The sequence below is a fragment of the Ceratotherium simum genome, chromosome 15 (assembly GCF_057802395.1).
Source record: "Ceratotherium simum simum isolate JZ-2026a chromosome 15, ASM5780239v1, whole genome shotgun sequence".
Taxonomy (NCBI): Eukaryota; Metazoa; Chordata; class Mammalia; order Perissodactyla; family Rhinocerotidae; genus Ceratotherium; species Ceratotherium simum.
The window spans coordinates 2,373,045-2,387,390 of record NC_141914.1 but is presented as its reverse complement, the minus strand read 5'-3'; the positions used below and the strand labels follow the sequence as shown (position 1 = coordinate 2,387,390).

The following is a 14,346-nucleotide window of genomic DNA, read 5'->3' as shown; positions in this document are numbered from 1 at the left end:
TTTCTTGCCTGACTGCTCTGGCTAGGACTTTCAATACTATGTTAAATAGGAGTGTGCGCAAAAGAGGGCATCCTAGTCTGTTCCTGTTCTTAAAGGGATAGCTTTCAGTTTTTCACCACTGAGTATGATGTTATCCATGGGTTTGTCATATACGGCCTTTATTATGTTGAGGTACTTTCCTTCTATACCCATTTTTTTCAGAGTTTTTATCATAAATGGATGCTGTATCTTGTCGAATGATTTCTCTGCATCTACTGAGATGATCATGTGATTTTTATTCTGCATTCTGTTAATGTGGTGTATTACACTGATTGGAAATATATTATTATAACATCGCATCAATAGGTATATAGAGAAATTTTATGGTCACCTCAATAGATGCCAGAGAACTTTTGAAAAAATTTAGCAACCAACATGAATAAAAGTATTTACCTAATTCATGTCTGCTATTTATTTTATAGGATAATTTTGAAAATTACATAATTTAGTATTTCATACACATGGCAAATTAGTTCACAATTACCAATCTGCAATTACATGTGAATATACTCACATACGATGAGACTTTAAGAAGGGTATGCTCTTGGTCATAATGTAATTAGTAAATTAAGAGAGAATCTTTAGAAAAGCTCTCACATAATCCATAGTTATTGCCATTTTAAAGTTTTACCAATTAAAATTTTTACAGTTTAATTTTATTAAAAATATTTAATTGGTCAACATAGAGATAAAGAATGGAAGCTTTTTCACTGTGGTAGAGTGAAAAATAACCCATCCTGAATAGTAGTTAACTTTAAAACAATAATAGAAATAAAGCAAAGAAATGAAGATATTAGTCATTTTAGGAAAAAGACAAAAAAAATACAGTGATCCTATTTAAAGAATTCTATCCAAGACAATGGTTGTTTATCTCTGTCCAAAGGGACATGGTTTGCATCGTTCAAGAGGTTTTCATGACTTTTTATAGCAGTCACTTTTGAGACTGTCAAATAATGTGAATAAATCATGCTTTTTCCTTGTCCACTGTTGAAGATAAAGCAGAGCTATTTTATGCTCCCCAAGTTCCCATCAATTTTGGTACCTCATGCTTCCTTCTATGGTGATAGGCCTTGTATAGAGCAAGTGCCAACCGGAAATCTCCATCCCTTTAAATTTATCACCACTCTATAGTTCCCGGTAAAACTGGGACTACCATTTTCAGTAATACTGTATTCCTTATTTACTAGAACTCATTCTAAAAACAGATAGTTTGTTCTAAGCTCAGATGGAAAATAATAACTGGTTATCCAAGTTTATTTTTCATACAGAATCATGATAGGAAACTATTTATAATACTAAAATTTCCCGTTGTGTAGTATTGTATATGCTGAAAGGGAAAGACATTCAGGCACAAAAAAGAACTACTTTTTAAAGAGGCAACATGCATAAGTGAGGACACCAGTGATTTCTTTAATTTCAAAGAACTCAAAAGTATTAAGAATGTCTCCCAATATCATCATAACGTGTTATCTGAGTTTATCACTACCTTCCAGGTAATCATACTAATTGTTATTATAAATGAAATCAGTAACGGCTTTTTCACAAAGGATAACAAGATATCTTAAACCTAAATAAACATTTTAAGTGTATTTATATCACATACCCTATTCTTCAACCCTGTCCCACTCACTCCTTTTTCTGTATCAAGTTTTTCCTTTGATGCCTGTTTTCCTTAGAACTATGTTGTCCTTTGAAATATACTTCCCTAGAGCTTACATATGCGAATATTCTTAAAATGCAAATTTTTACATTTTTGTTCACATGGAGGATACACAGTCAATCATACCTCCGTAGTTCCAATGCTCGCTCTGGATATATAATAAAAAAACTTATGAAATTATCCACAAATTTTAAGATGTGTGATATTATAATTTTACTATTTATAGTTGTTGTGATGCTTGGAATATGATTTAATCTGAATTATCCACAGATTTATTAAATACAGTATTTTATTATATTGTATTTCTATAAAATGAAAATGAGATCTTTTTCTTCTCTGATAAAATTTTGCCATTATATCTTCAACTTACTACATACTATTCCAGTGGAAGGTTTATCCTGAACGTTCTCTGTTGCTATTTGTGGATGCTACATGGAAATAATCACCCCTTCTTCAAAACAGCTGAATCCTATTTATTTCTATGGAAAGAGAGTAAGGTTTGAATTTATAGAAATAACTTTTAATGTTTAATTTAGCATAATTAGTTCAGTTTATATCTGGTTTAATGGAATATTGACACATAGCTTACTGTTTGTAGATCAAAAAGAAAAATCCTGATTATTTTGTACTGGACAAATTTTAATATTGTAGCTTACACTAAGAAAACCTTGACTCTGTTTATTATATAATTTTTACAAGTGTGGAAACTGTGCATAAAAGTCATGTGTCACTTCTATGCCAAGGCTTTTGAAGCAGGTGTTCATTCTATATGCTCTCCTTCTTCCACTCATTGGATACATATGACTATAAGTGACATAGGTGACAATGGAGCTATAGATGGAAAATGTATAATTCTCTTATTTTGTGTATGAAGGAAAGTCCTCAACAACTAGGAAAACCTTGGACTGTAATGTAAACGAAAAATGAACTTCTACCTGTTAAGGCTCTAGAATTTGAAATTTATTTCTTATCTCAGCTTTTAAGTATCACCCTAAGTCAAACATATATACATCTACACCCTTCAACTGGGATAAACCCAATACAAAAACCTAAAATATGTGGCATTAGCCTAGCAATTGGGGGCAGGTAATGTGTAGAAGTGCAGTACAAGTCTGTGCTGATAGAAACCTATATTACACAGTAAGAACATTCCTGGAAAATTTCATCTGCAGTAACTTGGAAGGCAGGTTAGGAACTGATTTCTTTGTGTTGACTGCTATTTGATGCATCTAAGAAGATACTTCCAGGAAAATGAGCTCAGGCAATAACTGGCTGGGTTGAAAACTGAAAGGAAAAGGAACAAGAGAATATAGAACTTTAGTCTTTTTAGGATTGGAAAAAGTGATTTCTTCCCCATCAAATAGAGACAAAACTAAGAAAAAACATCTTCAGCACCAAAGATACACTAAAACAGCCTAGTTAAACAAAGCCCTATGTCTGAGATATACCCAACTCTACTGTTTAAAATGACTCCAACAGTTGCCATTAAGTTGAGAGAGGCATGTGTATAAAGAGGCAAGTAGATAAACTAATAAATAAAACACACTTGAAAACTATGTCAAAGCAAGAACTTTGAGTGTAGACTTTTGTGTGTAGTTTCTGACACATGGAATTGACAAATAGATTAAAAGGATACTATGATTTTTATGCAAACTTATTGCCAACAAATCATGAGTTGGGTCTAAAAGAGCCTGTAGCTATAAAAGGATCCTTAAGCCTCCATAATAGATGAGCACCAAACAGGTATGAAAGCTGTTTAGCCACCAATAATGACTTCAGAAATTATCAGGATGATAAAAGAAGCTCACAGATAGTAGAGCCGAGGGCTACTGAGTACAGTAAGGCCACTGAGAACAGTGGATAAGAGCATCCCACTGAGTGGGTGTCCAGATCTGTTAGGGTTCCTCACAGTGCCTGCCCATCATTGTGATGGAGAACTCACAGCTGTGTGGCTCCCATTATTCTCCTTTCTTAATGGGAGTTTTCTATTTATTTCAACCATTGATTATATATTTTGTGTTAGGGGTAAATGGCTTGTCATTTAATTTGTGGGTCACCAGCTGACGAGAAGACATATTTGAACCTCAAGGAGAAAACTTTGTATATCAGATATACGAGGATGAGCACGTACATTCTACGGGTAGAGTGGTAGACTACTGCAGAGACGACCAAGTATCTACAAAAATTTGGACTTCCTCCTCCATGACAGAGAATTGTTGCTGGAAAGTGACTACGGATCTAGGAACAACATTTAACAACATCCCACCCCTATCTGCAGCTAGGTGTGGCGATATACCAGTTCTCCCTGCTGGTATGTGAAAGGAAATAATGTGTCTCTTCAGATTTGAGTTGGTTGAAAAGCACATGTGCCTTCTCCAGTCTCCTTTGACAATCTCTGAGCTGGACACAGACAACTAGGAGGCTCTACGAATGGCTGGTCCTCTAAATGCAAGAAGTCTGGATCCCTGAATCACTGTATAGAGTGGAACTCCTGTCAACCAGGAATACTAACATACATTTTTTAGTAAATTTATTAGGGCTCTTTAAGTTTTCTCTACACAAGGCCTCAGAGAGCAGGATTAGTGCAACTACAAAATCTCCAAAAAACAACAAAAAAAACCCACACAGAAACAGAAAACAAGTTAGCCTATAAGTTACAATTCCAAAGTACGCAATCCACACAAATGCTTAAAAATATAGCCAATACACAAGATCAGGAGATTAATTTAGACTCAATTTCTTTCAAAATTAATTTGAAGTTCCATAAAGAATAAAATTATATCCATAAAAGAGAAAAAGAAATTATGAAACAAAGTGGGCAGAAGTGAAACAGTAACAAGTGAGAAATAAAAAAAAACTGAATAACAAAATCTAGCGAAGATAAAGACAACTCAATAGACGAGGTAAACTCTTAACTAGGTGTAGTGAAAATGAAAATTCATAATCTGGAAATTAGTGCTGAGGTTGAAATATTCAAAAAAACATATTAGAGACAAAGAGGATAATATTTAAATTAGTCTCCAACAAACATCTAACAGGCATTCTAGAAATAGAGAACAGAAGAAAGTAACACAAACATACTTTTCCTCAGGTTAAAAAACACAGAATGCAAAGGAAGAAAAAATAAATCCACCTCAGTTACATCATAATGTAACTGAAGACCAAAAATATGGAAATTAAAGATAATCTCCCAAGTACTGACAATTAGACTTTCAGAAGAACATTAGCAACAATAGATTCTTATGGACAGGGAAATAATAGTGTCAAGGAAAAACAACAGTCACCTAGTATTCTATACTCAAATAAGCATTGAAGGGGGAGGGCAAAACAAAGATATTTTTAGACACCCACTAAATAAAGAGCTTAAACACTTATAGAACCTTGCCAAAAGATCGACCACAGGATACACTTCAGCAAATAGAATCCTGAACCCAGAAGAAAGCAGATGACAGAAACAACAGCATGTATAAAAAACCATTAATATATCTTGGTGTATCTAAGTGTTCACTTTATAAACCTATTAATTTTGTTTCTTTAAAAGATACAACTAAAATTCTAGAAAATATTTATAAGAAAGGTAGCAATTTCAGTCAGTGGCATGGTGTGTGACGTTTGGAAAAAGAATAGAGATGCTGAATAATTTTATCTCCCTTAGAAAAATATGTTAAGAAAGGATTTTTAAAAAATTAAGGATCGCTCCTACAGAAATATGATTTATAGCTTTCAAGTCAGCAGAGAGTAAAACAGGGACTAAAATTGAAGTTAAAATTTGGTTAAAAAAATTTACTAAAAGTGATCATTTCAAGCCAGTTTATGTCTTAACCTATTTTTAAAATTGTGACAAAGAACAAACTATAATTATTTAACTTTACTCCATCTTGCTTGGAAATAATACCTTCTATTTTTAGATTCCTTTGAGCCTCTTGATTTCACACTCTTCTCAAACTGGATGAAAGTCTGGAACTGCTTCATGAAAAAGCAGCTTTATTTAGAATTGAAGGTTATATTGTAAGAGTTTATATTTAGTTTGTGAGTACCTTTAGAAAATGAAAACACTATTTGGGCCAATAAGTCTGCCCTTTTTTTCTGATCTCAATCTCACTTTTCAGCTTTTCACCATATCCCCAAACACTCCTATTTAATGTCAGCAAATCCTGGTGTCTCAAAATCTCTTTATGCTCTCTGCTTCCACAATCATCTCTGATAACATGATTAGACAGAAGATCATAAACACAGAGCATAAATGTTTCTGAACTGCAGCAGAGGACATCCATGAAGCCTTAATAACAACACTCTTCAGGAGATCAAATCAATAGCTATGTCACCAAAGGCCCTGTATATCTCATTCACCTCTGTGAACAATAACGCAGTGGTCCAAGAACTGCCACCAAACTCTCCTCCTGAATTTTAAAGCAGCGCTAGAATAAATAAGATTTATTCTAAATTAATATCCAAGAGGAGTTTATTAGGGATTCACGTCACTTCAGAACTCACAACTGAACAAAAATTGCATTCAATTTTGCATGTTAATTGTTTCCAATTATTTCTTCCATGGAGTTAAAATATTCTTAGATATATGAAGTGAAAGACCATTTGATGTAAATTAATGCTTTATGAATCAACATTAGTTTTTAATGCAAATCTTTAGTGGAATAAATTAAGACAATTTAGAAAACGAAATCTGTAACATCATATGCCCAAGTATGAGAATTTTAATTATGAACCTATGAAATAAAATAAAAATAGTTATGAAAAATAAGCTGAGACTTGAGCCAAGAATAAAATACTGCTTATTACGTATAACAGAGTAACCCGAATTTCTGTGTTTGGTTTTAATTTTAGCATATCTGCTTAATATAACATGTTATGTCTATTTAAACTTGATTGATAACAGCACATCAAGTTATAACAGCCCCTCTCTTTTTGTGCTTCTATAAATTGGATCTAGATATACCTTAACAATATTAGAGAGAGAGGAATCACAAGTTCAAACATTCAATAGTACAACTTTTAGGATAAAATATCATAATAAATTATTTAGATGCAAATAAATATACATCATTCATTAGATATTGATAGTATGGGTAGATACAGATTTAGTCTATTTTAAACTAGCTTATTGTGTTTTTGTTACACAGCAGACCAAGAGTTTTCAAATCCATTTAAGTAAATTATGAATATCCCTAAAGCCTCGTTGCAATTTTTCCTATTTATCATCTGTAACAGCAAAGTTCCAGATAAATCTACACATTTTTCCTTCACTCTCAGGAGCCTGAATTTCAGAAAGGAAGAGTAGCTACTGTTCTAATAGTGCCCATATCAGACTCCAGAAAATATATACACGGCAAAAAGGGCCCAGTTAATGAGGAGTAACCTGGGATCCTCTACACTCCATTTGGCAGGCAGGAAATAACCATCCAGGTAAGGACTCCAACGCCTGAAGTGAGGAAATGAAAGAGAAAGAGAAAGAAAGGGAGGAAGTAAGGAAGGGCAGGAGGGAGGGAAACACACCAGGACCAGACTGAGCAGTACCTAGGCTTTAGTTCTCAATATAGTATAAGTTACTGAGTGGCCCCAGGGAACAAATTCTGTTCTCAGGAACTTAGCATCCTGATTCACAAAATAAGGAATAAAAATATTTTCTAAGTGTTTCCAGACCTAAAATACTGCAACCCTCCCTGAAGAAAATTTTTCTATTTCATATAAACGAGAAGAAACAGAGCACTCCCTAGGTATACCAATAGCTTCTACCTTTAACTATTCAGTAGAGCCTGGTTCTAGTGCCTTATGATCATTCACATCAGTAAATTTCTTACCCTTCATTACACGCATGATTTTTTAAATAGTTTTTTATGTGACAGTCCTGGTGAAACAGACACATAAATAAAGTAGTACAAATTATAGCACAGAGGATGGGGAATTAACTTTGTGAGGACCCAGATATACGACATTTGTGCTAGTCCTTGAAGAATGAATAAAATTCCATGATAGAAAAAGAAAGAAGAAAGGGACACCAAGCAGCTATATGAAATATGGAAAACATCAAGAGATATGAAAAATAACATGGATTGTTCAAAAGTAATAAAAACAGAACAGAAGACAGAATTTGCCAAACTTAGGACAGAATAGGCCAGAAGAGGCCAAATCGTGAAGTCCTTTGAATAATACAGTGAATAACTACTTTTAATGGATGTACCAGAAAGAAAGACAAAACTAGAATAATTTCCTAAAACAAAACACATTAAAATTGTCATCAGGATTTACATAGTCAGCAACCTTATGGCCTCAAATATCCCAGAAGAAGCATCATACATATGAGTGAAGTTGTCTTAGATGTCTCGCCTGTTAAACCTCCAAATGATTGCAGTGCATGAGTGAGCCCAGAAAGGAGCAGCAGAAGAACCACTCCGCTGAGCCCAGTCTAGATTTCCAGACTGTAAGCAAATGGTCTGTATAAGACAAGGGGGGCTGCTGTAACAAAGAGCTAAAACTCATGGCATGTGTTTTGGTACTGAACTGACTGCGGCGGCTGAAGAGCAGGAAACCAACTGCTATTGGAAGAAATAAAAGCTCAGCCCAGGTTATGTATCAGGGAGAACAACTGGCGAGAATAGTGTCTGTGATAACTTGGAAGAAAGAAAAAGTACTTCATAACGTTGTGGGTCAAATAAGAATGTTTCTCAGATGCTGAAACTGGAAATTGGCACATGGACAATCCTTCTAAATAAGGAGGATGACTCAGAGGGCAGAGCCAAGAGCCACAGAGAACCAAGCCTGGAGCAGAACTGGGCTACAATCAAAGAACATTCCCTGCTCCTCCAGTAAGGGATCCTGACAACATCTAGCTGGATTTCAGAATCATGATGGACCAGTGACTGTTGTGTTCCCAGCCCTCAGGAACAAGAGAATCTTTTACAATGATCCTGTCCCTGTCCTGCGTGTATTGTTTGTGTGAGGAACAATAACTTATCCTTCCAGTTCTTTGTTCTCCAGGTCAAGGGGGGCTTCAGCTATGAAGCTTCACTCGCATCTGGAACTGATTTTAATGATGCTCTTCTGGACTTCAACACAATGCCATAATGGGATAAATCTTTGGGAGGGTGTGGGTTTTTGCACATGAAGGAGGGACATTAATTATGAGAATCCAGAGGGGACTGTGGTGTACTGTCACGCTGGCAGCTCCCTATAAACATAATTCCAGGTGTTTACCCTTGTATAGTCCCCTCATATATCACTTTATGCCTAGCCATGTGAAAAACTCCCTCTTAAGCCAGCCACTGTACTGTGAAAAGGCTTGGGATAGATTCTTAATGAGAGGCCATTTACAGAGAGGCCCTGGAAGACAAGAGGTCATCTTAGATATTCCAACTCCAGTCAAGCTCCCAGCTGAATTCAGCTGCATGAGTGACCTGTTTACTCTTCAATAAGCAGAACAACTGTCCAGCTGAGCCCTGAGAAATCATAAATCATTGCAGTTTTAAGCTAATAAGTTTTGTGTTGTTTTATCTCAATAGCAATAGATAACTAAAACATATGCCTTACATTTATCTCTACCACCACCTATTAAAGTGATTAAGAGAGAGTAGGTGCTGAAAAATGTTAACAGCTTAAATAAATTAAATGTTGTTACAGAATAGGCTAGAAGGAAAGAAAATGATATATAGGTATTGTTTTTTCTTTTCCCATTATATATATATATATATGGTCACACTACTACTTGAGCTATGGTTTATTCACATAACTTCGAATTAATTTGCCATTTAGGTTACATGTAATTCAGAGATTTGGTTGTGAAATAAGTTGTTGATAGATGGCAATAGAATCAGTGATAAAAATTGTTATCAGAGGATAAAAAGAGGCAATACAAAGCATCAAGCACATACAAATAAATACTTTAAAATGGAGACTGGTGGTAGTGTAAGATAACTCTCTCTAAAAGTGAGGTCTCCACATCCATCCACTCTGACTTCCCTTGTATTTGTAAATAGCCATTTATCGTATTCAATTGGAACCAAGCATATATGCTTGTTTTCAATAGTTTTCCATATACTTCATCATTAGTTGATTATAACTACTACTTTATTTATGGATGAGGAAACTGTGATTTCAAAGTTAGTAAGCCATGGATTTAGAATTCAAGCTTAATTCTTCCAGTTTCTTTCACTCACTATAAGAAGGTGATGAACATGTGTACTGTACCCGCTCTCTCATGCTTCTACAATCAAATAAATTATAATAAAGACAAGTCATAAAAACAGGTGAGTCTAGCAGTACCTCTAGATAAGTTGATAAAATTATCATTTGTCCAAAATCATCTTTGCCCAATAACTGACAGAATTTTAAGGCATGCAAATAAGAATGAAATTTCACAGAACAAACATATTAAGTAAAAAAAATATACATCTAGCCATCAATGACTGTCACTGCCTCTAATTCTGTGGTCAAGGCGATAAAAAATAAAATATTTACTATTAGCTAATCACATAAATCCTTAGATAATTATTCTTCAAATATTTTTAAAACTTTATTTTCACCAATTAATGCCCAGCATCTACCTAATTTAAAACGTGGTAAAACTACATGGTTAGTATGTACTACTATGTTAGTACTATGTTAGTAATTTGTTCTATCCTCAGCTATTATTGTCTTCTTAATCTTATTGAATAATTATTCATATACATGAAATTTTCAATAGTACATTTTCTAGTGTAAAATATTTTATACAGCCTCCTCAAAGCATCATTTAGGACTTATTTTTGTTTCATTCTAAATCCTTGTTATAAATGAATAAAAATTTTGAATTCAATCTATATTGATAAACTTCAATGAAACATATTTTAATGATTAAATAGTGGAGGAAAGCTGGTTCATGCTTTATAAAAATATACTACAGACTTTTCATGCAAAGATTAATATTTTCAAACCATCAAACATAATCATCACTGGAGGTTCTCCTAACCTTTTCAACATTCAAGAACCCAAGTGTTTTATAAGTAGATAAAAACCTTTAAAAACTCACATTTACTACTCAATCCTTATAGGCATACAAGTATGTTTTTTCTTATTTATTCTCCTTCCTTTTAGCAAAGGATAAATTAATCTCTGATAAGGTCAGTATTCAATGACCAAACACATAACACCCAAATAAATATCCTATATGTTTTGAAAATATAATTTGAACATATAATTCATATGCTTATATATGAATTCCTCACTTATTTAAATTTCAGCGTATCTAGGTACTATTCAATTATTGTAATTCAACATGAAAGAAAGAATTATTTTCAAACTGTCTTTAAATGTCACATTCTCTATAAACTACCAAAACATGAAAGTCAGGAAGAGCCCACTCTGAATCCCTTTTGCTTTTGGTTGCTGCTATTGATGTTGCGTTCCTTTATAAAAATTAGGTGAATACAGCAATTCATGCAGCTTAACTACTTTACTGAAGGCATTGTGAAGAAGCACTTGTTATGGTGTATAACTTATTTTACATTTTCATATACTATCCCAGGAGTAAAAGAATCAGAAATTATCTTACAGTTAATGAGTCCATTTCTCCCACCATTAATTTTGTCAGTAATAAACAGCATTCAAAAATTTATTATTTGAAAATAAACATACAACAAATTTACCTTAAAAACATCAGCATTTAAATGCATGATATATTTGAATGTTTCTTTCTTACCATGGCAAGAACCCTCAATTTCTTCATATCCTGTACTGCAGATACACCTTCCAAGAGGAACCAGCCAATCGCCATCAGCTCCACAATACAGTTTAGGAGTGTCACGCTCTTCCGCACTCTTCACACAAGAGCCCCTTACTTCAACCAAAGAGGAAGAATCAACCCTTGGGATGGTGTCTGGAAACATGGCCAAGTTACGGACAGTGAAGGGGCACTTTTTGTAGAAAACACGGACTGAGACCAGGGCAATGCACGCCCCGATGTCTTGAAAAGCCAGATAAAATCCTTTCCTTTCTATAGGCCCCACCTCTCGAATTTCCGTGTTGAGCTTGAGAATGCGATCACCCAAATCCATCTGGGTAAAACTTTCATCAGCAGCAATTGTATCAATCTTGGTATACTGGCTTGGCTTAAATTTAATTCCGTGGGACTCATCTGATTCCACATAATACAGATTAAATGTTTCTTTGCAAGTCCCCAAGACCCATGGGATGCTGTTACAGTCTCTCAGGGTGAACTTCATTTCTACATAGATTTTCTGAGCTGCATCACGGGAGATCCAGTTTGTACGAAGCCAGTTGTTTTGGTTTGGCTCCATCACATTGCATACCTGGTACGTGTGAATGGGCCTATTGTGTTCATCCATTTCAGTGATGGCATCCCACTGCAAAAAGAAAAAAAAAAATTAAATGATTATAAAACCACAGTGGTTAAAGAGATACGATTACTTCCAAAATATTCTGTTTTAGCAAAAGAAAAATGAATAAAAAGGCTACAAATGAAGCTACTCAAAGGACAATGCAGCAGGATTTTAACCATGAGCTTTAGTTAAGAGTATGGGTTCTGGACATACCATCTGTCCTGGTATGAATTTTATCTTCCTACACATTACCTACCTGAGCAAAGGCCACTTAATTTAACCTCTAGTTTCCTCAACCGTAAAATGGAGCTGATAAATAGCACCTGTGTCATAGGGCTGTTGTGAGGCATAAATTAGTTAACATATGTAAAGCGCCTTAAATAGTTCTTGGTACACTATAGGAACATAAAATACATTCATTATCTGATCAAATAACTAGACTGCTGACAAATGTACTCTGGTTACCCATCTGTCCTCATATCCAATTTACCACAAATTGAAGTATATTTACCAGTTTTCAATTAAGTATTCACACATCTATTTTGATAGAAAATAGACATAGATAAGGCCTTAGATTTATTAAAGGAATATTTATCAGGCACTATTCTGGACATTGGGAATATAGGAGTGAACTAGCTGAACACTATGTTTACGGAGCTTACTTAGGGTGAGGGGAGACAATAAACATCATAAATGAGTAAACTGAATAATATGATAGAAAGTACAATGGGAAAAAATAAGGCAGAGGGATGGAGAAGAGGGTTGTAATTTTAAATAGGGTGGCCAGAGAAGGCCTTACTGAAGCAGTGACATTTCAGCAATGTCATGCAAGTAAGATAGTGAACTTTGTGAAGAGGGAACAGTAAGTACAAATACCCTGAGGCAGGAATGTACAGGTATATTTAGGAACAGCATGAGTGGGCCCTGGACAGAGAGGCAAAGAAGGGGCAAAAAAAAAGCTTTTACCGGCATTTTAAGCACTTTGGCTTTTACTTTGAGCTAGATCATTGCATTATCTTCACTTCTGCTTGTTTACATAAAAACATTCTGCCACTTATTTGAATAGAAAGCCCTTGTCTATCCTCTTTATAAAATTTAATAAAAATCCTTTAGTACTTTGAAATTAATTGGCATTATCAGTATTTATACATCTAATATTGCATAATTGGATACTATATATTTAGAATGTAATTATATTTTATTTGTGTAGTTATAGTTATAATAATTTTCAATAACAAAAAAACATTCTAGTAACTTTATAGCCTTTTTGGGAAAACATGCTAGTCATTATAGTTTCTCATTCTATTAAAATGTACTGGAAATGATAAACTGTCTTCTATAGTGAATAAGTGTTCTATTTCTTGATACCATACTTCAGTGATTTATAATAAGATTATTTAATGCATTCTGTTTGCAGTTTCTCATTTTAATTGGCTGTAGAGAGTCACTTAATCAAGGCCTGGCTGAATTTCAATTAGCATAGCTTCTAAAAGAATGGCTACTTTCTTCAGGCTCAAGGACTATTATGACACTAAGTATTTTCAATTTTCTACTGTACATTTCCACAAATAAAGAATTTATATTATCCATCATGCAAACTTAAAAACAATCTGTATCTAAAAATTTCATTCGTAAGTTACTTGCTTGAAATTCAGAGGGTATTTTCCAGAAGAAACAATGAGCTCCTTTGGAACTGTGGATACAATGTTGAAAACACACCCACTGTCTATCAGGGGTGATCCAATAATCTCATGGAGACACATGAAATTACTTGTCTAAATGACTTTCATGCTAGTGTATCATGGGCCTTTTGTGACTCCTACACTTAAATTTAAAGGCAAACCAGCACTATCATAGCTCATTTAAATGGCAAACTAACCATTCAGAATATAACTAGCGAAACAAGATGCAAATAATAAAATCTGAGAACCGTAAAAATCAGCGTCCAAAATTCTAAGCATTTCACCCATTGGAGAGCCTCTAAGGTACTCATCCAGTGATTATTCTTATTTTAGATACATTTCTAATCAGAACTAATTTTGTTTCTCAGGGAATGCATGTATTTATTATTACCTACCTTGCATCCTCTACTCTCTCATACAGTAATATAAAGCTATACTCTCAATAAATTGTTTAAATAGTTATACTTTAGCACCTTCAGATTATATCTCTTCATATTAATAAAAAGTATTAGACACGCTCATCAACCAACCAATTCTGCTAAAATAGCACATTAATTTAAAATGTGAAAATTTGCCACTTACGACAAAAAAAAATTCTAAAATCACTATATATCTTTATTTAAAAATATGTTGGGTT

The 14,346-nt window shown here is 34.1% G+C and overlaps 1 protein-coding gene across 1 annotated transcript in view; it reads right to left on the bottom strand.

The window, feature by feature from the left end:
- The window catches only part of EPHA6 (EPH receptor A6), a 788,910-nt gene that overhangs the window by 621,783 nt on the left and 152,781 nt on the right, over window positions 1-14,346 (bottom strand). Inside the window, 1 exon segment of the mRNA XM_087439470.1 lies at window positions 11,388-12,051. Within this exon segment, the coding sequence (XP_087295596.1) occupies window positions 11,388-12,051 (664 nt within the window).